At 40.2% G+C, this 20,024-nt stretch overlaps 1 protein-coding gene across 2 annotated transcripts in view; it reads left to right on the top strand.

The window, feature by feature from the left end:
- Window positions 1–1,528: 1,528 nt before the first annotated feature.
- LOC126100153 (protein bric-a-brac 1-like) overlaps window positions 1,529–20,024 on the top strand; it is a 117,347-nt gene continuing 98,851 nt past the window's right edge. Inside the window, exons 1-2 of one of the 2 annotated variants that reach the window (XM_049910694.1) lie at window positions 1,529–1,779; window positions 15,008–15,191. In XM_049910694.1, the coding sequence (XP_049766651.1) occupies window positions 15,009–15,191 (183 nt within the window). In that variant the 5' untranslated portion in view covers window positions 1,529–1,779; window position 15,008. The remainder of the gene's footprint in view (window positions 1,780–15,007; window positions 15,192–20,024) is intronic. The other variant, XM_049910695.1, reaches the window with a different exon arrangement.

Raw genomic sequence — 20,024 nt, 5'->3', positions numbered from 1 at the left:
TCTTTTTTATACATTTATTGCTTTACAGCTGATATGCTCCTGGTTGTCATCACAAGCAGTGTCTTAAAATTCACTTAATGAACATAAACATTTTTCTCTCAGAAAAGATTTTGTATTAAATTCATTCCCCTTACACGTTCTTTGAGAACTTGGTAGTTGGTTAAAGCAAATCAATCACTGATGCACCTGTCACTTTTAATTTTTTGTTTTCTGAAAGTAGTTTTACTTTTCCCTGGTGTTGTGAAGATGTACATCACTGCTACTGATAAAGTCAGATGGTTGACTTCTAAAAAATATGAGTATTTTAAATATGTAAAAAGAATATATTACTATGTATATGTCCTGCATAAACACTTCAGGGCATGGTTCTTTATGCCCTATCCTGTGTATAAATCTTAATGTTCTTCTCTGTTAAGTGGACATCAGCTGCACAACCCCATAATTCAGTACCACAGATAAGAAAAGGGTAACTCATTCCATAACATTGTATTCTACTTTTAATGTTTGTGTAGGTATTACCTTTGTGAGCTAAGGAGGTATAATATACCACTGCCATTTTAACAATCAAAATTAATGTTAATATCCACATTAATGTTCATGTATTATTCCAGCGTTAGTCAGTTACTAATTAGAAATGTTGGAAACAAATTATTTCGCGGAAGGCAATTTTGGGCTGTTATCAGTATAATTCTATCAAATGTGGAGGCACTAGTGAAATAAATGATAATAAGAACAACTCTGTGGTAACCAATCTGGATATCACATTGCCGGGGTGGCAAATTTCATTCGCCAAGGTAACACCTTACAGAAGCGAATAGAAAATTCCACTTAAAAATTGCTAGAAGACGTACTTGCCCAATTCATCGACTATAAGGTATTATATTACTGAATCATTGCGGTGGTTAATTTATGAGTAAAATTATTATTTATAAATTCATTCATTGGCTATCGGTACCGTGCAGTTGCACTATAAATAAGAAGAAAACCCGCAGTTCAAGAAACAGAAAAGTTCATGCAGATGGAACATATTCTTTCAGTTAATGTGCATTTTACTTCTACATTTGTCCTTTCCACCGTGAATCTGCCAATTCTAAAATACAAGTAACCGAAAAGGACGATCTACAAGTTTTGTATAACACGATTTTTTGAGATTCGGATACGACGCAATTCATTTCTTCGTGTTACATCCATGACGCCTTTATTTGAAGTATACACCTGTATTAACTTATTTTACACAAGATCGCTAAAAAAAAAAAAAAAATAGCATCACAAGGTGTTTTGGCCAGTGAATAGCTTCGCACACTCAGCCTGCACATTGTTGCATTCATATACGTTTGTATGCAATTCCAGTTAAGGTATATTTTTATCTGTGTCTATTGCATTTTTCGAAGCGGACAAAACCACTCGATGAATCAACAGGTGAGACGCTAAACACTAGAACAGGAGCAGTAAATATATAGTCCCAACTAACAGTTATAAATCTTCGTTGTCATTCTATCGCGAAATGCAGAATGCAGATGCGAAATTGTTTCAGTGATGCTATATGTGCATTTATTTCTCCGAAATGAGGTCTCCGCGCATGCGTGTTGAACAGAAGAAGACGGCTGCAAACGCAGAATCTCGCGAGCGTTGAACTTTTGCAAGTTTTGCGTGTATTCCATTAAAACGTTTAGCATCTTGTTTTTGTCTAAGATTAAAATATAGCTGGAAGTTAGGAAGCTGTTACAGTGCCGCGGGAAAGTCTTTCGACTGAACAAGCGGAAAGAGAAATGTAAATAGGTAATGCAATAATACATCGCATTTCTAAAACTTCAACAAAATAATTGATTTTCATCAAAATTTTTTGCATTGGTTTTATTTTGTATAACTGCTGACCCTGAAGTTGTCGAAAATTTTTTAATGTAATAAAATTTCTTTATTAACATATTTGCCCGGCCCTAAGAACTGTATCATTTTCATTCGTCTAAAACGCGCAATTTTGCAGGGGTACCCAGTAGGCTAGTTGCAATGTGGTTTTACATCTGAGATTTTTGGTATGATGTGACAACAAACGTATACTAACCTAATTGTAATATGTGTCCGTTACCAAAAATTGTAATTGAATTACAGGTATAAAATATTCATTTTTCGCATGAAATATTCTTGTACTAGCAATGTTGCTAAAAGCGTCTTTTACCATTTGTGCATTTACTGAACAGTATCTCGCATTTACTTCCACGAATTCATAGCCACAAGAATCAGTCAGTGGAGTTGTCACACAACTTCCCATTAGTGTTGAGTACATGTTGTTTGGTAAGTGTTCTGTTTGAGTTTCAGAATTACTTCGCTGCTAAAAAGTATTTTTAAAGTTACATTTTGTGTCTGATGGAAAAAAAATACATTTTGTTACATAAAGTAGTTACACCATAGCAATTTCATCATTTTGTGTATATTGCAGAGGTGTAGGACATAGAAATCTTGTGGATATGATGCTGACAGTATTGATTTATTGATTTCAGTGGTCCTTTCTTACTTGCAAGTAATTTTTAAAGTAACAGCTGTCAGTGGCTTAATGTTCACATTCTGTTTAAGATTCCGTTTGTATGTTAAGCTGTGGTCTACAGGTTTACATTCTGCGCAATTTTGGGAAGCCTGCCATTTTATGTAATTAAGTATATGGTTTTGTTTGCTGTAGAATAACATTTGCTAGTGCCACTCATAATGTCGGCAGCAAATGTTTTTTGATGCCAAACAAAACTGTTGGTTTTGCTGTCACAGGCTTTCATCAACCATTCCCAATAAATAAAATAAAATTCAAGGCAAGCCTATTTCTAAAAGTGAATCAAATTTGTCACATGTGCAGAATAGTATCAAACCAGTTTTGCAACATTAATATGATACTGGAAAATCTTGGATGGAGCACAAACTATGGAATGAAAATGATAACTAGTCTCAGTGTAATTCCGTTATTGACCAATGGATACACACATCAGTAAGTGATTTAGAAATTGGTGTGTTAATTCAAAACAGTAACATACCAAGTATATACAACAATGAAAATATTTGTTTCCGTATCACAAATATGTAATACATATGCAAAAATGTAACATGGTAACAACTGGTAGAACACCATAGTTGTACATCATAAAATGTTAGCTGTGGTGTCTCAAAATTGTCTAAAAGGAATGGTAACTTGCATCTAAAATAAGCTGATCAGACTCAGATTTATAGAGTTTTAATGCTTTTCTTTCAATATTTTTATTTACTTTATTTTATGGATGAGTCAAGGTAATTCCTGTAAAAAATGATGCAAATTTGAACACAGCATAGCACAAATAATTTAGCCTATATTACTTTAAGTCAGCTTGAACACACCAAACATTAAAAAAAAAAAAAAAAAAAAAAACTGCTTAAAGAGTCTTCAAATCATATTTATTGCATTTGTTGACAAGTCTGCAAGGTTGCCTTCGGTCATGAAGGTACTTATGCATTCATCATCATGACACTGTAAAAGTAAAAGTGGACTGATGGTGGCAATGTCTTTTCCAATGTGTGCTGCCTATGTTTAACAGCTTGCATGATGAATCATTGGAAGTTGACTCAACAAAGCGTTTGAGATCTAGGTACACAATGAGATTCACATTTGTACATAAAGTTACATAGCTTTTTACATACAAGATCGGAATTTAACTACAGTCAGAAATTTTTCAAAATCAGAAATAAGACATACAGGTAGGTTATTGCAGTGATGGATGTACATTATCGGATTGCATTACACATCAGTCTATAATGGTATTCTTATTTTTGTGTGGTGACTATCCCATATATTATCACCTGAGCTTTGGCCAACATCAAAAAATTTCCAATAGCTGCACACAACACAGGAGCTTGCAGCAGGTCAGTGGAGGGCTTCCACAAGTTACAATTTGAACAGCCTGTCCTGTAAACTGAATATCTCTATAAATGAGATTTAATTCAAAATTGTGTGCTGGACCCTGACTCGAACTCGAAACTGGACCATGATGTGAACTCCGACTTTTGCCTTCAGTGGTCAAGTGCTCTACCAACTGAGCTGTCCATGCACAACAAACAACTTGTCCTCACAGCTTTACTTGTGCCAGTACCTTATCTGGTATGTTTTGTAGAGCACTTGCCGTGAAAGGTAAAGGTCCTGAGTCCAGTCTCTGTCTGACACACAGTTTTAATCTGCTAACTTTTAAGAAATTGCAAGAAGTTGAAAGATTCGTTCAGGACTTAATTTCACTGCAAATTCTATCCCATGAGCTGTAAAGATTTTGATGCACCAAACATATGTCATTTTTACATCTCCACTGGTTTTCAACATGTGTTTAGAACAAGACAATTTTGATTAAGTCTCATTGAAAGGTTTATTACGCATCCTTTCCAGTTTGAGACATCACTCATCGTCCTATCGTAAAACTTTTGTGGTTTAATATAACAATGAAAACAACCAATTTTTGACAAAATAATGTAATTGGATATATAAAAAATCTACTCACCAAGCAGTGGCAGAACACGCTCATAAAAGGAGGTTACTATTACGCAAGCTTTTGGAGCCAGTGGCTCCTCCTTCAGTCAGAAGGGTTGAAGGGGAGGGAAGAGGGTTGAAGGACAAGGACAGCAGAGGTCTAGAGAACGGGGTAGATTTTGGAAAAGTCACCCAGAACTGTGGTTCAGGAGAGAGTTACTGCACAGGACGCTACGGAAAGGTCGATGGTTGAGGATTGCATCGGACGAGATTTGAAAACCTGAGAGCTTAAAGGTGGAAGACAAGGTATATGCAAGACAGAGATTACTGCTTAAGCATTGTACATGTGTTAATAAGAGTGAGAAGCTAAGTGCATTGTACGTAACAGAGGTAGGAGGGGGGGGGGGGATTGAAAAATAGGTGGGTAAGACAATGAAAAATGTAGAAAACTAAAACGGAATGACGGAAAGAGTAGTTACAGTGAAGAAATGCTTAGACCGAAGAAATTTCATGTAAATTAAGGCCAGGAGGGTGGTGAGAACCCAGGACATGTTGTAGTGCTGGTTCCCACCCACGGAGTTCTGAGAAACTGGGGGAAGAATCCAGATGGTGCATGTGGTGAAACAGGCACCGAGGTCACAATTGTCATGTTGTAGAGAAACAGGATATGGCGTGTTGCCAGGATACGCCCTCTGCCTATGCCCATTCATCCTAATTTATGATTTGGTGGTAGTCATGGTGGTCTAAAAGGCCCAACAGTGTTTACATAATAGCTGGTGTATGAGGTGTTATTTCACAGGTGGCTGTCCCTCTAATAGTATATGTTTTTCCAGTTACAGGGCTGGTACAGGTGGTGGTAGGAGGGTGCATAGGGCAAGTCTTACAGCGGGGGTAGGAGCCATAGCATAGGGAAATGGGTGGAGAAGGAGCATAGTGTCTGACGAGAATATTGCAGGGATTGGAAGGGCAATGAAAAGCTATTCAGGTGTGGTGGGCAAAATTTCAGACAGAATTGATCACATTTCATGCACTGTTTTCCACATCTTTCATTGTCTTACCCATCTATTTTTGACCCCCCCCCCCCTCACCCCATCTCTCAAGCAACCTCTGTTATGTACAATGCACTTAGCTTTTCACTCTTATTAACTCATGTACGATGTTTAAGCAATAATCTGTCTTGCATATTACCCTGTTTTCCACCTTCAAGCTCTCAGGTTTTCAAATATTGTCCAATGCAGTCCCCAACAATCAGTCTTTCCTTCTCATCCCATGCAGTAAGTCTCCTGTGCAGTCTTTCCTTCTCATCCCATGCAGAAAGTCTCCTGTGCAGTCTTTCCTTCTCATCCCATGCAGAAAGTCTCCTGTGACCCAGGGTTCTGGGTGACTCCCGAAATCTGTCCCTTTTCCTAGACCTCTCCAGTCCTTTTTCTTCACCTCCCCTTTTCTTCCCTCCCCTTCAACCCTTCTGCCTGAAGGAGGAGCCAATGGCTCCAAAAGCTTGCATAATAATAACCTTCTTTTATGTGTGTGTTCTGCCACCAGTTGGTGAGTGGGTCTTTTACCTGTCCAATTAAATTAGTTTTGTGGTTTGTACTGTTTCTGCTTTAACCAACCATTACTATATTTAAGGCATCATTCTGGTTAATTTTTCCAAATTACTACCACTGCTAGTCATTTTCTTTCCTGTAGCACTCGCATACAGAGCGAGGGAAAACTGACCGTTTGTATGCCTCCTTATGAGTGCTAATTTCATTATCTTATCTTTGTGGACCTATGCAAAAAGTATGTTGATAGCAGTTGGTTCATTCTGCAGTCAGCTTCAAATGCTGGTTCTCTAAATTTTCTCAATAGTGTTCTTTGCAAAGAATGTCACTTTCCCACCAGGCATTCCCTTTAGAGTTCCCAAAGCATTTCTGTAACACTTCTGTGTTGTTCGAACATATTGGTAACAAATCTAGCAGTCTGCCTCTGAACTTCTTCGCCTCTGAACTTCTTCGATGTATTCCTTTGGCCAACCTGGTGCAGATCCCAAACACTTGAGCAGTACTCAAGAATAGGTTGCTCAAGTGTCCTGTATGCAGTCTCCTTTACAAGTGAACCACACTTTCATAATATTCTCTCAATAAACTGAAGTCAACCATTTGCCTTCCCTACTATAATCCTCATGTGCTTGTTTTTATTTCATATCACATTGCTATGTTATGCCCAGATATTTAACAACATGACTGTCAGGTGGGGGACTAATGCTGTATTCAAATACAACGGTTTTTCCTACTCATCTGAATCAACTTACATGTTTCTGCATCTAGATCTAGCTGCCATTGATCACTTAACTAGAAAGTCATCTTGTATAATCTTACAATCACTCATTTTCGACATCTACCTGTACACCAGCATCATCCATGTAGGTACAGCCAGCACAGTATCCGTAGGAGGTACTGGTGTATGTGCTCCTAACATGATGCTGTCCCAGATGTGAGTACTGTTACCAATGTACTGGCCCCATTTTGTGATATTGACAGAGTGATAACGTGTTCCAGTGGTGTGCCGGATGGGGAGTGGTGTGAATTAGTCTTCAGGGTAAACCATGGCTCATCAGTGAATAAAACACTACTACTCTGTTCCTGGGTCCATTCATGATGTAGAAGACATCTTGTGTAGTATGTCATATAGTGCAAGGTTATGCATCAGCTCGCATAGCATACAGAAGCCAGTGATACAGTGTCTGAAAGGAGAGATGTGACCTTGATGCCACTGCAAGGTTTCTGATGAGAACATGCGCCATGCTAGGTGTACATCTTGGCAACAGTTAGGGAAGAAAATAATTTTGATGCTTAGTTACAGGAAGTGGTTGATCTTACCCATATTGCTGGTGAATGTTTCCCCTTCTGGAATCATCAGAGATATGAAATCGTAGTGATAGGCAACATTTAAGTCTCAGAACACCTTGTGCTGACTGGCTAACTTCTTAATTGCCCATACATGATGTAATCCACATATTCTCGCTGCACCGTTTTGCTTCCCTAAGTATCTGATAGTGTGTGCCAGATGCAAGCAAAACATTGTCAGAGTCACTGTACTAAAGATCTTTGACCACACAGCCCCTTCAAAAGAAACATTGCTATGTTTCCTAACATAACAAAAAATAAATAAAATAAAAAATATTGAAAACTGTGAGGTAAATGAAAGTGGCAGAACACAAATGATTACATCTACAACCATGGGATTACACAGAGAGAGCAATCTCTTTAGAGAAGCTGGCCACAGAAAGCTGACTCAAATGGCATACCAAGTGTGATATATTGCAACACTGCTGCTGGAAATAATAGCACAAATAAACCATCCCATTGAGTATGGCTGCATCTGCAACCACGCTACTGTTTACAGCTCTTTGTTGTTGGGGTGTTGGATGCATATGTTGCATTCAGCTCAGTTAATAAATGAAAACTGTACCTGAAATTCCTGCAAATGCTTGGATAAGTAAATAAATAGTGAAATGGCAAGCTACTGTGAATTACGAGGGATGCTCAATAGGGGATGCAACACAGACTTTTTGTTGCCTAACTGCAACTTAGCATCTCCGCTATACACTTTTTTTTCTGAAAGCAGGTTGGTTTTATTCAGGATCCCAATGCACCATATTATTCCTCTCTCTTTGGGCTACAAAGCCCTATTTTTCAAAATAATCTCCGTTCCATGTGATGGCTTTATGTCACTGTGCTTGGAGGATCAATACCAATCTACTGATTGATGTCGGAGCCAACATCTTGCTGCATTAATAACCTGCCCGTCATTCATGTACTGCTTCCCGTGGAGTGAATCCTTCATTTGGCCAAACAGATGGAAGTTGGAAGGTGAGAGACCCTGGCAGTAGGGTGGATGAAGAGGAACAATCCAACGAAGTTTTGAGAGTTCCTCTTGGGTGCACAGACATGTATGAGGTCTTGCATTGTCATGGAGAAGGACAAATTCATTTGCATTTTTGTGGCAATGAACAGACTGAAGTAGGTTGTCTTCAATTTCCGGAGGGTAGCAGACTACACTTCAGAGTTGATCGTTGCACCATGAGGGAGAATAACACCTTCAGAGTCCCAGAAGACTGTTGTCATGAGTTTACTGCCTGAAAGTGTGGCTTTGAACATTTTCTTCAGAGGAAAAGTAGCGTGGCGCCATTCCATGGATTGCCATTTTGTTATCGGTTCAAAGTAATGAACCTATGTTTCATCGCCTGTGACAATATTTCCAGCAGAGACATCCAGTTGTGCAGCAATGTGTTTGATTGTGATCCTTCAACTATCGCAACATTGCATGACTCACAGCTGTGTGTGGTCAGCTGGAATGCGAGAGATCTGGCAGGTTTGCACAACCTTGTTGCAATATGACAGATGACTTGCCCAATGACCCACTGTGCTTTTGTTCACTGCTGGGTCTCCATAGACATTCTGCAAGTGCCTATGAATATCTCTGATGCTCTGGTTTTCCATTGGAAGAAACTCAATGACAGCTTAGACTGCACCTCCGTTACAGATGCCATTTTGAAGGCTACATATAGCACCGCCACCTATTGGTACTGCATGAAACTATAGTGAGTGAAGCAGAAATATTCCACGATGTCTCACAGCAAATTCTGAGTTTTTTTCAAGTGAAATTGGCTGAGGAAAAAAAGTGTTGCATTACTTATTAACACCCTTCATACTATAGCTGAGACAAGTTCCTTGTTTAAAAACAGCTGAAAGTTTGTAATTTCATAAACACTGTTCAGTGGTGCCTATCGAGAACCTGAACTGGTATTAACAATAAAGTCTTGCACGAAGTGTGTTTAAAACAAAATAAAGTGTGTAGAATGACTAATGAGCCCCATACAGTATTGATATTACTTTAAAATTCCTAGTTTCTGAGTGATGATTCTTGAAGTAAATAACTGTCCAGCAAATTGAGAATAAATACAAGTCTCGATTATTCATTGCACAACAAACATAAATATCTGTCCCCAACTATGACCAACACAAACAATTAACAAGCAATAGTACTTACATTTTCACAGTTAGCATCCTTTCCATGTCAAATGTTCCCTCTTGAGCACTCTTGGCATTCAAGGCAAATATATTTTTCATATGTAGACTCGTACTGTTCTAATCCCACAACAGAACACCACATGATGACTGATACAACAAACTTTATGAAGTCTAGAAAACGGTTTATTATAATGAGTACACTAGCCATGGAGTGGCTCACAATAACAATCTGATAACACATTTGCAGAGATAAACATGTAATTGAGGTAGAGCTGGCTGGACCTGTCTCTAAAGCTGTTGGACCTGTCTCTAAAGCTGTTGGGTGGCTGGCAGACCACACGGACAAGAAGCTGCCTGCTCATCCACGAGTGGCAGCCTCTGACAGTTGTCGAACTTCTGGCTGCATCTGCTGACTTCTGTAGCCTGCCTCAAGTCTGCACCCCAGATCTTAGGTGTGGCTTTATGTGGATCACTTTATGTGGGTCACTACACCCCTCCTCCCTTGGGAGTGGGGGGGGAGGGGGGGGGGAGGCAGAGCATTGCTGATCCCCAGGGCGAGTTGTGGAAGACTGCAATCTGGAGATAGTGTCCATGTCCATGGAGGCCAGAGGGCTGAGCAACCCCTGGTTGCTAGAGACCTGGGGATAAGGGCAGAAGTAGCCGGCACAAGGAGAACTCCCTCTGAGTCGTCTGCATTCCGATGGGCAAGAAGCGCCCCCTCGCCATGATGTGTAGCATCCATAGCCAAAAAAAGTGGTTTGTTGGGATCAAAGTTAGGTAGACATGGTGCTGACTAGAGGTGTTTGTTCAGAGTGGTGAATGCCTGGTTGCGTGCGAGGGGCAAGCAAAAGGAGCACATTTGTGTAGAAGGGGATGCAGTGGGTGCGTGATGATAATGTCCTGCGTATGGACCTATGATGATAGGCAATTTTACCTAAAAAAAGCCTGCAGTTCGTGCAGTGACAAGGGATGCAGCAGGTCCTTATTGGTTCTGACTAGACTCTCCACATGTCAAACCCCCTGCCTCAAGGTGCCTATGTACTCAAGAGACAGTTGGAAAAAATTGGACTTCTGCAGATTGCAGTGGGGGACCCATGGCCTGGGGTTTTTGAAAGAGGACCCAGAGGCTGTGCAGGTGGTCACTCATAGTATGTCCTGTAATGATCAAGTCATGAAGATAATTAAAGCAGTGCAGACTAATGGATGTGACCTGTTCCAAATAGCATTGAAAAATAGCAGGGGCACGTGCTACCTCAAATGTCAGTGGTATTGATAAAGGCCAAATGGCTTGTTAGTGACCATGATATACTCGGGCTCATCATCCAGGGTAATTGGTGATATGCCTTTTGGCACGAAAAAATGTAGGATGAGCTGACTACATCCAGGTAAAGTGCACTTGAAAGTCTGTGGCACACCCAAGGCCCTGCACAAAGATATCCTGAAATTCTGTGCACAAGAGATTCCAAAGACTGATAGGGGAAGTTGGCAACTACTAACTGTATGGAGTTTGTGACCGAAAAACCGAAGGCTTGGAAGGCATCAAACCCGAAAAAGTTTGCTGAACTAGTGTCATGGACAACAATAAAGGTAAGGATTTAAGGTGAGTTCCACTATGAATCGGCCAAGGAAGCACTCGGTGGTTATCATATTATCCCTGAGGTGCGGATTTACCAGCGACAACTGCAGAGAGCCTAGGTCTGAATATGTTTGGATATTAAGCAGGGAAACTGTTGCGCCAGTGTCTACCTGCAGGCACAGCTGTCTTGAGAGAACCAAAACTGATAAGAAGCTTATTGGAATCATGATCAAGAACCAGCCCTGACAATGACACTTATCTGAGTATCCATATCCATGGTCTGTGATGCTGCATTCTGTGCAGTTGATTGGCAGATCACCACAATGTGGCCTTTTACCTGACACCTGTGACAGACAGTCCAATGCTGGGGACACACTCGTCTATCATATTTGGTGTAACACATCGCACATGATGGCAACAGGGAGCAGAGGTAGGAATGCTGCATATGTGCTGTACGGTAACTGCCGGAGCGGCAGGGGATGCAACCGGGCACCTCGTTCTGCCACAGTATTGCACCAGACTTCCTTGCTGACCAGCGACTTGTGACACCTCATATGACTGCGAAATTGACAAAATCTCACCGAGGGAGGGCTTCTCTAACTGGAGGGCCCGTTGCTGAAGTTCCTTATCAGGGGCAGAGTTGTTGATAACATTGTGAACCGTGACATCCACATATGACTCTTTTGTCTTGTCTCTGACAACATGGCACTTGTGACTAAGGCCGTGGAGGGTCGTGACCCAGGCGTGATAAGACTGATAGGACTTTTTCTGGCATTGGTAAAATTCGACCCTAATGACCGTGACACACGTGCAGCAGTGATAATAGGAAGACAACAGTGGACATATGGCATCAAACGACAATGAAGAAGGTTCTCGCAATGGGGTCAACTTCTGCAACGCCTGATGCGAGGTGGGAGAAATCCAGGGCAAAAACAGTGCCTGACATACCTCCAAATCAGTAATGTAAAAGGCATGAAAATACTGTCATTGGGTGGTGTTTGTACGCCTTCCAGTCTTCTGATGACTTGTCAGACAGTGGGAACTGAGGAGGAAAAGGAGCTGGAGGCTAATTTGTGGAGAGCCACACCAGCAAAGCCTGTTGCATGACCCTTGAAAAGGTCCTTCTGTTGCTGTGCCAGTGTTTGTATCAGAGACTCCATGTGACGACAAAATGTGAATACCAACTGCATTACAAAAAACATGTATAGGTATGACCCTACTTATCACCAGTGTATTCTAATTCCATGGGAGAACACCTCATGATGACTGACACAACAGTCTTTATTACGCCTAGAAAACAACTTACTGTAATCGGTACACTAGCCATGGAGTGACTCACAATAACTACCTGATAACACACATGCAGAGTAAAAATGTAACTAAGTTAGAGGTGGCCTTGCCTGTCTGTAAAGCCATGAGCCAGGTGGTAGAGTGCACAGAAGAGACGCTGCACAGGCATTCACGAGTGGCGGTGTCTGACTGTTGTCAAACTTCTTGCTTCGCCTACCAACTGCTGTGGCACGCCGTACGAGTGCGTGCCCAGATCTCGGGTGTGGATCTATGTGGATCGCTACAAGTACATCGTCATTCTCACCTCAGCCTTTACTGGACGTAATTACCCCATTTTTAAAAGCAGATTTCTCGGGTCATCTCATCCAATCCTGGTACTGCTGATCTCTCCAAACAACAACTTAGGAGTCCATCTCTTATCACTTAATACTATCTGGTCTTGAGTGTATCAGCTATTTTGTTAAAGTTGTGGCTTCTTGAAATCAAACCCTGTAATGTTCATTCTGTCTGGCATCAGACCCTACACTCCTTTTGCACCCATTTCCCTGCCCCTGTGACCACCCTCCGCTGTGAGACTTGCCCTGTGCATCCTCTTACCAGCACCTATACAAGCCCTTTTATTTTCTGACCTGTCTACCCTCCCCCCCCCCACCCCCCCCCACCCCCCTCCCCTGCCCCCACTTCCCTCTCCATCACACATGTCTACCACGTATAATGCACTGAGCTTTCCACTCTTATTAACTGTTGCCCGATGTTTTATCAGTAATCGCTCTTGCTTATCACCCTTTATACTCTCAGGTTTTCAAATCTCGCCCAGTGCAGTCTCCAACAATCAGTCTTTCCTTCCCGTGCCATCTGGTAAGCCTCCCTGACCTGGAGTTCTGAGCGACTTTCCCATAACTCTCCCGATTTCCGAAACCTCACCAGCCTTTTCCTTCATCTGTCTTCCTTTCCTTCAACCCTTCTACCAGGAGGAGGAGCCACTGGCTGCAGAAGCTTGCACATTTCCTTAACCTTAAAGGGTATTTTCTCCGGCTGCAACTTCGTGAGTAGATTTTGTATCTGTCCAGTTGTATTTCAAATTTTGATTAATTTTGTTGAAATATACAGAGTGGACAGTAACAGTCTGAAATGCTTGTTAGGTTGTTGCATTGTAGGTTGTGCTGAGAAATAATTGTTAAGGAAAAAAATCAATATGTAACACCATTTCTGTGTTAAGTAGCCTAGAAGTTATCCATCAGGCTGGTGCACACAAAAATTCAAGTGACCCTTTATATAGATTTAGTGTCAGTTTTTATAGCATAGATGATAGCGCACGAGACTGCGCAGCCTTTGGCTCGTGTTTGATCGTTACTACTGTCCCGTGTCCAATTTTTGTATCACTCTCATGTTTGGTTTTAGGGAACTGAACGAAGAACACATTTGGTGACACAGTCTGTGGTGGACTGCTTGAATTTGCTCATGCAAAGGTGTGATTGGATAACTTCAATGCTAATTAACTCAGAAATGGCCCAGTGTATCGAATTTTTTCTTAACGATTATTTCTCTGTGCAACCTATCCTGCAATGCCCTTATAAGCTTTTCAGGCTGTTTCTGGCCACCTTAAAAGTAACATTGCTTGCAAAGCCCCAAACAAAATTAAAATATTGAAAGGAAGGTCAGCGTTGGTCGTAATATTGATGATTTATTAATAGCAGAATCGATTTTCGATCACATAGTGATCATCCTCGGCGCTGTACACATTAAACTCAGACACTGGTATCACTGGACACTGGTATGAACTTGATACCAGTGTCTGAGTTTAATGTGTACAGCACCGAACATGATCACTATGTGATTGAAAATTGATTCTGCTGTTAATAAAAACGTTAATATTACGACCAACGCTGACCTTTCTTTTAATTTAACACACATGGTCGTTGTGCACACAGCACTCCATGGAGTCGCCAGTCAATAAAATTAAAATAGCCACAAAACAGTATTATATTAAAGCACTTCTTGCTGGGCTGAAGCTAGCCAATATCCTTCCTAAAAATCTCACAGCTCTTCGTGTTGCCAAATTGCAACCCCATCTTAAAAGACTTTCAACATAAAATCCATTTCCTCTGATAGATAGGTTCTTTGTCGTCATGAAAAGTGTACTGCTTTCTAAGTCGCATGACAAAGGCCTTAATGGCCAAAAGCTTTATTTGTGAAAGTCTTTTTGTTGTGCCTACCTGAGACTCAGCACCTCCGCTATATGGTGAGTGGCAACTTTCCTTTTCGTAATATTGTTACTTTCCATCCTGTATTTTCCATTGTTTGGTTGTTGTACTACTTCCTACATATTTCTGGATCATAGTATTAGGTAATTCACATGGAGTCTAATGATAGTAGAAAAGTGTAACACTGTTTCTTATATATCAACAAATGTAAAGCATACTAAAATGTAAAATTTATTATTAAACTCAAAACTGTGTAAATTGTAAACTTCAACGTTCATACTTGATCTACTCAGAACAAACTGCATCATGGCATGTAAAACTGTATTATTCTGTGGATTGTAATGATTACTTGATGTCGAGTAAAAATTATTATGTTATTTACTGGAGAAAAACTGTGAATTTAGTGTTTACACGATTATTTGATGATTTTTTAATACCTCTTTGTCTGTTGCAGTATGGCTGCTGATCAGTTTTGTCTCCGGTGGAATAACTTCCAAATTAACATAACTTCAGCTTTGGAAAGCTTGAAGAGTGATGAAGATCTGGTGGATGTGACACTAACATGTGATGGACAGAATGTCAAGGCTCACAAAGTGATACTCTCAGCCTGTAGTCCTTACTTCAGGAATGTTTTCAAGGTAACAGGGATACGTGAATACTTTCTGTGTGTGCATGATAAAGAGGAAGAGCATATATTCCGCACCTGTGACAAATATTTAATTCTTTGTTCCACGTGGATTTCCATGAAACATACTTTTCTTGGTGTAATGATGGTGGTGGTGATGGTGATGATGGTATTCATTCTAATGTGACTGCCTGAATTATGACAACTTAAATTTTGTCGTGCAGATGATGCCTTTGTCACCTAGCAAACAGCTGCATGAACTTAGAGAGCAGCAGTGCCTCAAGAGCACAGCGAGGGTGATCCGGGAGTAGAGCCTATGGCTGGAAACTGAAAGGTCATGAGATCAAATCCTGGCCGAGTCACTTTTCTCACTGTGCCTTTTAACCTAGCATTAATTTCAGACTGACAGTCTGCTTCCCTTACAATAGCAACCACAATTCGCATTCTTAATTCACTGCAATTTCTTCGACCAGTGGTCTGTGAGTTACTTAGTTTTGAAATATTGTAATAAATAAGACATATAACGAAAAGATAACCACCTCGTCAACAGGCTGTGATGTGCTACTTAAAATTTGAAATAATCAAATATTTTAAACCAATAGTTTCCCTGCAATCATTTGAAAACAACAGCGTAGCAGAAAAGCTTGTGAATCCAAAATATGCTGTGTTTTATTCTTTATGCTACAAGTAAAACAGTATTATATTAAAGCACTTCTTGCTGGGCTGAAGCTAGCCAATATCCTTCCTAAAAATCTCACAGCTCTTCATGTTGCCAAATTGCAACCCCATCTTAAAAGACTTTCAACATAAAATCCATTTCCTCTGCTAGATAGGTTCTTTGTCGTCAACAGGCTGTGATGTGCTACTTAAAATTTGAAATAATCAAATATTTTAAAACAATAGTTTCCCTGCAATCATTTGAAAACAACAGCGTAGCAGAAAAGCTTGTGAATCCAAAATATGCTGTGTTTTATTCTTTATGCTACAAGTAAAATGTTTTTCAAAAACTACTTCAGCAACTTTGCTTCGTTTACATACAGTACATTCTTTTAGCAACATAGCAGATGATTCAGCTTTCATCTATCTTCTTTCCTTTAATCAAACCCAGATGTGGTTATGATTCTTTGGTGGCATGGTGAAGACATCTGCCATAAAGAATAGACGACAAATAATTGCGACAGTGAATCTCAACAGTGCATTACAATGCTTACTAAGCTTCATAAGAGGAGTGGTCTAACCAAGCTATAAATCTGAATCGTGTGTTTTTCCGTATTTTTTTATATATTACTCTAGTGTACAGTATATTCAATCACAGACACATGCATACACACATGATTGGCATACAATATGTATACTGGTTACAAACGTATTACTTACATTAAGATGTGCTTCCATCATTGCTGTTGATGTTACTCCAAAAGCCAATTCAATATGGAACACCCAACATTCATGACTCAGACAATTTCCCTGCTGTGGCCTGCTTACATCATGTAAGTTGTTTGAAATTGGTGATATTGAGTTACTTAACGCTGTTCTCTGAAATTTATTTGTAAATCTGTGCTTGCTGTGGCCCCCGTAACAAAGTATGCAACTCCACACGAGTTGTCTGGCTGTAGATACTTAATTCTATCCCTGCGAAGCTGGGCCAATTCACTACTACACTGTACAAATGTAATTATTTATATAGACAATTCATCCATTCCGGGAATCAAGAATCTTTATAATTTTTGCTGTTATCCACATTAACACTAACAGAATATCGGCCCCAGGGATTCCAAGATTTTCGAGAATGTTTTAATTTCAGTAATATAAATGCGACATAAAGTTGTGCAGGAGGCAGGCGACCATTATAACAATAATCAGTAATTCTCCATTCAGGCTGACTGGATCACAATTGTAAAAGTCAAACATCAAGCAAGGAATGATTTTATTGCTCATTTAATGTGTTTCAGAATTTATCCATCACCAGATATCCAGGAGCAGTTACTGCATGTAGATATGGCAATCCAAGTTGTATGTGAAACAAACAAACATTCACATACTAGTCTTTGAATGTTTGTATACAAACAACTTGGATCGGCGTATCTAAGTGCAGTAATCACTCCTGGATTTCCAATGATGAATAAATTCTGAAACACGTTAAATGAGCAGTGAAGTCATTCCTTGCCTGATGCTTGACTTTTACCATTATGATCCAGCCAGCCTGAATGCAGAACCACTAATCATTTTAATTTCAAGTTTGATAATAAATGAAAAAAGAAATATTTTTTTCATGTGATATAATTACAAATTAACAATTTTTTCCTTTATTTGTACTGTGTAAACGTACTTTTTGCCAAATTTCATCATAGTAGATGAATGGGAAGCACCCTATAGGTTTTGATTAAAGAATTTGCATAAAAAATGTGACATAAGTTTCCATACCTTTTTATTGCATTGACGTAGAAGCATCAATTTTTTACACTGCCAAGGGACCAAATACCTCATATATGACACAAATTTCAACTTGATACAGCTACCCATTCCTGAGAAAAGGGGCTGTTAACAGCCGACAGACAAGCAGAAAGACTGGCAACAAAGCGATCCTATAAGAGTTCTGTTTTTCCCAGTTGAGACACAGAACTGTAAAAGAAATCAAGAAATAAGAGGAATGCAGTGAGTGTTCATTGGTTATAACTACTGTACATTTGATAATGGTAATATTAAGATACTCTTGAGTTAGAATGGCATCTGTTGTGCAGCCACCGGGTGAGTTCCTGTAGTGGTAAAGGCACGACATTCACGTTCAGGAGGATGGCAGTTCTAATCCTTGTCTGGCTGTCGAGATTTAGGTTTTCTGTGCTTTTCCTTTGACTAAGGCATGTGCTAATGTAATTCCTTTGAAAAGAACATGGACACTTTCCTTCCACATACCTCCCAAATCCAACCTCATGCTCTGTTTCTAACGATCTGATGATAGGACTTTTAAACACTAACCTGCCTTCCTTTACTTTTTAATGCAACTGTCCAACAAAAATTGCTACTTTCCAAGCTGCTAAACGTAAATTTATGTGTTTAAATCTCACTGAACAGATAATCTGTAGAAATATTAAATTGATACACTTTGAACACTGGACATAGACAATTTGTAGGAGTGGTAAATTGATACACTTTGAACATTAGACAAAGTGTACCTGGAACGTGATGCAAGATTGATCAGTTTAACCAAACATACATTATGTTATGGGTATAAGGGCAGATATTTCAATTGATGACTGAGGGCAGTGTACTGAACAACATTACATCACTATTCTCTTAATTTGCAGACTAATAATTATAGCCATTACAAGTAGTATGTTTTTACTCCTAACACCCTGTACAACATGCAATACCTCAAAATTATTCTCTTGTGCACTTTCCCCTGCAGGCCTGGGGCTCAGAATAGGCCCAAGGTATTCCTGCCTGTCGTAAGAGGTGACTAAAAGGGGTCTCACACCTTTCGGCCTTTATGTGATGGTCCCCTGTAGAGTTTGACCTCCATTTTTAAAAATTTTCCCCAAGAGCGAGCCAATTGGAGAAGGGCGCCTTACATGGTGCATCGTGTCCATCATGCATTGAGATCTTTAGCCCACTTTCTCGTCGTGGCATTGCAGTCCCACTCATCCTCCATCTCTTGGGTGAGGACACCTTCCTGGATTCCTCCACCCACTATGCAGTATCGTTTTCTGCACCGACAATGACCATGGAATTCTTTGCACCTCATATCCAACGCAATAGCCAGTCGTTGTGGTGGGCCGCCATGTACCCTGTTGGCTGTAGCCCCCTGACTACGCAGGGGTTGCTATGCTGATGCCTGTGCTGTTAACGCCCCACATATGCTAAGGGATAGATGCCCATCACCCTGGGGCATCGTGACTCCCGACAAATGCCAGCCTGCCAGGTGGCCTTTGCTGCGGTTGGGTGGCACCCATGGGGAGGGCCCCTGGTCGGAGTGGGTGGCATCAGAGTGGATGACGTGTGATGAGGCGTACCACGTCATCACTTGCTGGTGATCAAACGCCAGCAGTCTCTAACTGTTCTAAGCCTCAGTACAGTGCAAGGAAGTATGATCCTAAATTGTTCCCCTCCCATGTGGGCTCCTGCTCTCCCCCTTGTCAAAAAACAGAAGGACAAAGATTATGTTACCTCACCTGTCAGCTATTAGTATTCACTATCAATAACTTTTGATGTCTGTCATCTTAGGTTGTGTGGTGGTGCTAGTGTTTACAGCATGTGGCTTTGACGCCTCTGTGTGTGTGGTCTTTTTTTCCTGGGTATGTACTGCAGACAGAGGCTATAAATTTCCTTCCTTGCACGGTGCTTTCTGGCTACTTTTGAACCTTGAAAATGACAGGGTGTGCATTTTTCAAAATATTGGCATTTGTTGAAGATGTCACCCCACTGCATTCCTGGAAGTTATTTGAAACTTTTATGCATAAGGAGAAACTCAAGTTTCTCAACTGTGAGTTTGTTCGCAAAGCAACACTTCTAGCAATTTTTCTCATTGTTCATTTTTAGTGAAGTGCAAGTAAGTAAATTAAACAGTCTTTCAAAAGAATTTATATCCATATCTGAGTGCATTTGCTTTCATTTAATTGTAAAACACTCTTTAATTTTGTTACAATTTGTTTTTATGTCGGCAAAATTTCTGATTGACTGTATCCCATTTTTTACATAATGCTTTGTTCTGAGGCTGCCATTAAGTGTTTATAGCACATAACTCACATTTGGTACCATCCTCCTCCCCCTCCTCCTCAAAATTACTTCATCTCTGACCCTCCAAATATTGATGGATTTTGAAATCGGTATGCATACAACAGCATGTGCT

Source organism: Schistocerca cancellata, chromosome 9 (genome assembly GCF_023864275.1).
Source record: "Schistocerca cancellata isolate TAMUIC-IGC-003103 chromosome 9, iqSchCanc2.1, whole genome shotgun sequence".
Taxonomy (NCBI): Eukaryota; Metazoa; Arthropoda; class Insecta; order Orthoptera; family Acrididae; genus Schistocerca; species Schistocerca cancellata.
This window is presented reverse-complemented; position numbering and strand designations above follow the sequence as displayed.